This window comes from Mytilus edulis, chromosome 10 (assembly GCF_963676685.1).
Source record: "Mytilus edulis chromosome 10, xbMytEdul2.2, whole genome shotgun sequence".
NCBI classification, from domain to species: domain Eukaryota; kingdom Metazoa; phylum Mollusca; class Bivalvia; order Mytilida; family Mytilidae; genus Mytilus; species Mytilus edulis.
The window spans coordinates 55347872-55353871 of record NC_092353.1 but is presented as its reverse complement, the minus strand read 5'-3'; the positions used below and the strand labels follow the sequence as shown (position 1 = coordinate 55353871).

The following is a 6000-nucleotide window of genomic DNA, read 5'->3' as shown; positions in this document are numbered from 1 at the left end:
CCAAAAAAAATTAATTTAAAGATGAAGTACGAGTATTCATAATCCAGATTCGTATTTGCAAAGCAATTTCGGGCAAAGATTTTAGTATAGTATAGCAGAGACATACAATACAAGAGATATTGTATTATATGTCTCTGATTATAGTAAGACTTTTCATTTAAATATTTTAATCTCGACGGAAATACTCGTACATGTAGTTGCTTAATAAAGTATCTGCAATGACTCGTCTCTGAAATACTCCTATGCGATATGAATGATCGGATATGCTTTTCGTTCTGTATATTATTTTTATTTTCCGGTATTGCATATCAAATTTATTCGTTCATAGTGTGTTAATTTACGTTTTTTGATTGAGTAAAGCCTTCCAATTGATATTTTATCGTGTGGTTTTCTATGTTGTGATGTTATGCTATTGTTTCAGAAAAGGGGAGAAGGTTTATTACCATTAAAACGTTTAATCCCGCTGCAAATGTTTGCACCTGCCCTAAGTCAGGAATCTGATGTATGTAGTAGTTGTCGTTTGTTTATGTAATTTTTCCTTTTTTTTTTTGTTTCTCGTTTTTTATATAGATTAGACCGTTGGTTTTCGCGTTTGAATGGTATTACACTAGTAATTTTGGGGCCCTTTATAGCTTTTTGTTCGGTGTGAGCCAAGGCTCCGTGTTGAAGACCGTACATTGACCTATAATGGTTTACTTTTATAAATTGTTATTTGGATGGAGAGTTGTCTCATTTGCACTCACACCACATCTTCCTATATCTATTGAAAGAGAAAGAAATCACATTGAATAGAAAAATTATTGAAAAAGAGGAGGTTGACAATCTTCTAAGCAATTGGACTATACATGTGTTTATATCTTTAATCTCTCCTATCAAATGTATGCACACTGGCCCCCCTTTCCCCGCTTTAAGTCTTCTTATATACCGCCAATTGCATATCCTCTAATACAGTTATACCCGCGCCAGTGCTCTTCTGTGCGCAGAAATAACGTCACCGACATCTAGCGGTGGTGCCGCCGGGTGGTGCAGCTAATACGTCTGAGTTTGTTGAGTCGCATGTCCAACGGCTGTTTTGGGGCCCTTCTGCATGTTCAAGAATCTTTGGCTGTCCAATGAAGAACAGCAATGAAATTGCTTTTCATTTGGGTTGAGTTTTGTCAAATTTGACATTACTGAGAAATTTCGTATCATGAATAGCGGTAAAGTGGCGGATCCAGATATGTTTATAAGGGTGGGAGCACCGACAACATAAGACGGGAGTCAGTTCCAGTCATGCTTCAGTGATTCCTTAATAAGCAATCAAAATGATTTCCCACAAGAGGGTGTGTGTGTGGGGGTTGCATCCTTGGTATTCCATAAATCCGTCTCTGAATACACAACATAATTTTTCAAACAAAAAATAAAAGACAGTCAAATACAGTCGTCACAGTGATGGAGAGTGCCAGTAACATATATATATATAATTGTTTCATTTTAACCTACAAAAGGTAGCAAGATGCATTGCCAAATTTAACAGTACATTGTTGTGTTTGTTTTATGCAAAGGGTAAACATATCTGAATGTCCGATAACCGACATATAAAGTCAGTGAAATTTTAATATTTAACTTGCTAATAGACCCCCCCCCTCCCCCTCTTAATACGATTTTGCAGCCGACTATATGCCCCGTGAAAAAATAATACTGTTATCAAGGGCTAAATCATCGCATTTTAATTCTAATTGATACAATATATAGTTAATTTCATACATTTTCTGTTAAACTTTAATAAGAACACGTTAAATAAGGAAAAACTAAGGGACGACATCAAAAGTTCAATGAAGGATAAAAAACTTAATTCAAATAGTTTTTTCACTGACCCCCCTACCCCCCTATTAACTTGATTAGGGAAAAATTGATTGACCCATATGGATATATGTAAAAATCAATGTCGGATAACCAAATCTTGCAGCAGTTCAACTCCCCACCCCCAAACTATTTGAATTAAGTTTTTTATCTTACATTGATCTTTTGATGTCGTCCCTAATTGAAACATATATTTTTATCCAAAAATCTTTGAAAAAGGGGGATCCCCCTTCTTTTTGTAAATATGCTTCAGATTTTTGACACACCATTAGAATCCTGGATCAGACCCCTGTTTGTACACCATGTTGCTTTTATTTAAGAATTGCCTATATCAAAACTTGACTAATAACCCCATTTATATGTTCTTTCGTTAGCCGTCAAAACAGGTGGTTGTCCCCTCATTATATTTAAAACTAATTTGATTGGTCGAGCCAAAGATGACGTCTTATTTATCAAGATGACCCCGAAGTCAAATTCATTCGCATATATCGGAGTTGCATGTTGTTTGTTAAATATACACATACACAGAAAATCAATAAAAGTATATACATAAATGTTCGTCATATTTTCCAGTATATGGATTTTAAAGATTCGTAACAGCTTGAATGCTTCTGTTTAAATTGAATACAAAACTAATTTTATTGGTGGAAGGATTCACGTGGTTTGCAATAAGGTTGTTTAGCTCAGACAGCTCGATCTGGATAGGGAAAAGGAGAGGACACATTTAACAGGCGGCTGACCCACGGAAAACGACCCATCCCTCGAGGTATTCTAGGACACCTCCCGGGACTTACGACCATGGACTTGCTATACGAAAGTGATCAAAAACTCGGCGATTTGGAAGAAGACATGTGCGATATATTGGACAACGACGCTTTTCACTCCCCCTCCTCAATGGTAAGGATGCTATTTTGTTGTTCCATATGTGATACATTTTAAACTAATTTAATTAATTGGCAGTGACTAAAAATGTCTCAATGATTTTTAAAAAAGGTATGGATAAATTTATCCAAGAAGACCAAAATGAAAAATATGTTTAAACAAAACATGCCGGTAATTCGTGATTTAATTTCCATATGGTTTTGAAATTTGTAGACGCCCATCTCTTTGACCACGGATGGATGATTTTATCTGTCAAAAAGTATGACAGTGAAATATAAAGTAATTATGTGTTATTTGATGTGTATTTATTGGGGACAATGGCCTCAAGTTGTTATAAAGTATTATAAAAGATGGGATTTTCGAACCGGTTCTTGTGATATATAAAACAAACAGCTGTTCCTGTGAAATAACATGTTTTGCCCCAAGAAATTATCTTGAAAATGTATATGGTAATACCTGAATATTTCAGGTTCCTGTTTGAATCTGTTTGTTTTCTTATGTATGTAAATACCCCATGTACCAAATCTAAGGACTTCCTTGTCTTCTGAATTTTGGCAGAATTCTTGGGAAACAATACATTCTGTACATGCAGTTCAAGTTACAAAATTAAATCAATTGCCAATGATTTGGGATTATTTAAAGTACAAAAATAAATGTAGGAAGTTGAAGTAAATTTAAGAAAAGAAATGCATTTTGATTTGGTTTCAGTTGGAAATTATACAAATTTTATTCTGAAAATGATATTAAAATAAAATAAAATAAAATAATATAAGAATTTTTGCTTTTTATTTGCAGTGTTTGAAACTTTGTTTAAAATTATAGGAAACAATCTTGATTTTTATCCCTGCTTCTCCAAAATTATACAAAAACTAGCAGAACCCCTGCTGGTTAAATCTAGATAATATATGAATTACAGTTAATGTGCCATTTCAGGATTAAATTGACCTTAACTGGCTCAAGTATTTATCTGTTATTATTACACTGACCATTAGTACATGTGTTACAAGTACCATACATAATTAGTTACAATTTGACAGGTGGTTATAACATATTACATTTTCCACCTAATTGAGGACAACTCTCAGTGGCTTTTTGTTTTGAACCACGGTTATAATGTATGGTGGGAATATTGCAATATGTAGAACCACTTGAAAACTTAACTTTCCACGAGATGGGACCACATGTTGTTTATTATACTGATAAATGATTTAAACCTGGAATAAATTATTATGCATGAAGCACTTGTGTAGTCACATTTTAACCTATGTTTTTTTTATTGAGGGATAAATTCATAACATTTGTCTTAAATTTGACTGTTTAGACATCCTAATTATTGTTAGTCATTGACTTTCTCAGAATATACTTTTAAGTGTATAATACTATATTACTATGTACAAATGAAAGACATAGTTTGAGGGTTAGGGATAAATATATTTTTAGATACATAAGATTCACCACAGTGACTTATAATTGAAAATAACTAGACCAAACAAATTCTGTCAGAAGAAATATAAGCTACATCAGTTTAAAATCTGATCTAACCAAAAAAGAACCCAATGTAAATAATAATATAATGTATAGCCAGTCAATGAAAAGGAATTCGAGCTATACAAAAAAGTATACATATGGGAAATTCATTCCAATATTTAAAATGATGGTCAAAAGTTTATCAACTGGCTACTGAGCTACTAATGCATAGGAAAAGAACTGTTCTTTTGATATTTATTTCATAGATAATACAGTGTATGTTCAAATCAAGTTCTTTTATACAACTTATTGACCAAATAGAGTACACACAATGTGATTCAGTTAGTAATCACTCAATGGTCAATGTGTTTGGTAAATTCTGGTGATAATTAGTGATTCACTCTGAATTCTCTCTGAATATACTACAGCCTTAGTACTGGATGGTAAATGAAATCACAGTTTCATCACTTGTATATTCAACTTGTTTTTAAGAAATTCACTCTAAATTGCAAGAGATCTTTTTTTCATCAAGTCGTCTGGTGTTCAGCGTAATATGATACAGTATTCAAAAGATTTAGGATCACAAGTTTAAAAAAAGAGGAGGAAAATGGCTCCTGCAATGTGCGTGACTAACGGTTGATTTATTTCATCGTAATTTTAAGAAGTAGTTGTTATATAATGCATACTAAACATGTGTTTTAATCATCATATATGTAAATTAAATCCAGAAACAATGGATTTTATTGAGGATAAATCTGTACCATGTCTCCATGTGTGGGAAAGTTGTATCTGTACAGCAATTTGTCTTCTTGAAACTTGCTGAGCCAGCAAATTTGATAATGATTCTTGTGGAAATGATTTTTTTACTGGGTTGATTTTAGAATGGTTATTTAAAGATGTCCCAATTTATTACCCAGAAAGCTAATAAAAACTTAGGGTACATGTATGTATTATGAGGTGCAAACACATATTAAGGAAATCCTCAATACAAGTGGTTTTCATTTTAAGCCAAGATCAGCTGATGCATTGTAGAAAATGTTGACAAATTGCAAACATCAACCCTTATTACTAAATTCTATTCTAAGCCCTTAAAAAACATTGAAGAATTTAAGTAACTAAGAATGGATTTTGTAATTCAATTTATCCCAATCTGTTACGTAATTGCTTCAAATCATGTTGTCAACCAAACCAAAATAATAAAATCCCAAATTATGTTTGGCATATTATTTGCAGATGACATCTCAAAGCAGCTGGCACTTATGAATCAATTGTTCATGATAATTCTAATGAACATAGGCAAATATTAGCTTTCTGTCAATGCTAGTAGCATTGACCATTAAACATGTATCTTCAGCATGTTACAAAATACAGATGTTCTTTTTATCTATTTTTAAAGTTCAAACAATACCTATGACCTTTAACCTGTATTGACCCTCAAGCAATTGACCACTCACCCTTTCAACAGAGGCATCAGCTGTTAAAATGTAAACAAAGAATTTTATCATCAGACTGAGTGCATTAAAGTGGAGTTTTCCTCTTACCCATAACTAAGTTTTAATCATAGGAGTTAGACATTGCAAGATGATGATGTGGATGTGATTCAGACCATTGTTTGTTATTCTTGGTAGCCTTAGTGTTAATTGAATTAGGGGCTCCTGAAAGGGAAATATTGATACTGTAACTGTAGACAACAGTACAACCATCTGGATCTCTAGTCTTTTATCTAGGACTTTTTTGTCTGGCATAGGAGTATGTTTCAGCCCAAGCATGTCTAAATACAAGTCTGTCTGATCCCAGAATGATATATAT

The 6000-nt window shown here is 33.0% G+C and overlaps 1 protein-coding gene across 1 annotated transcript in view; it reads left to right on the top strand.

Annotated features, from left to right (window-relative positions):
- The first annotated feature begins 2270 nt into the window (after positions 1-2270).
- The window catches only part of LOC139492182 (cyclic AMP-responsive element-binding protein 3-like protein 2), a 28113-nt gene continuing 24383 nt past the window's right edge, over positions 2271-6000 (top strand). Inside the window, exon 1 of the mRNA XM_071280359.1 lies at positions 2271-2739. Within this exon, the coding sequence (XP_071136460.1) occupies positions 2641-2739 (99 nt within the window). The 5' untranslated portion in view covers positions 2271-2640. The remainder of the gene's footprint in view (positions 2740-6000) is intronic.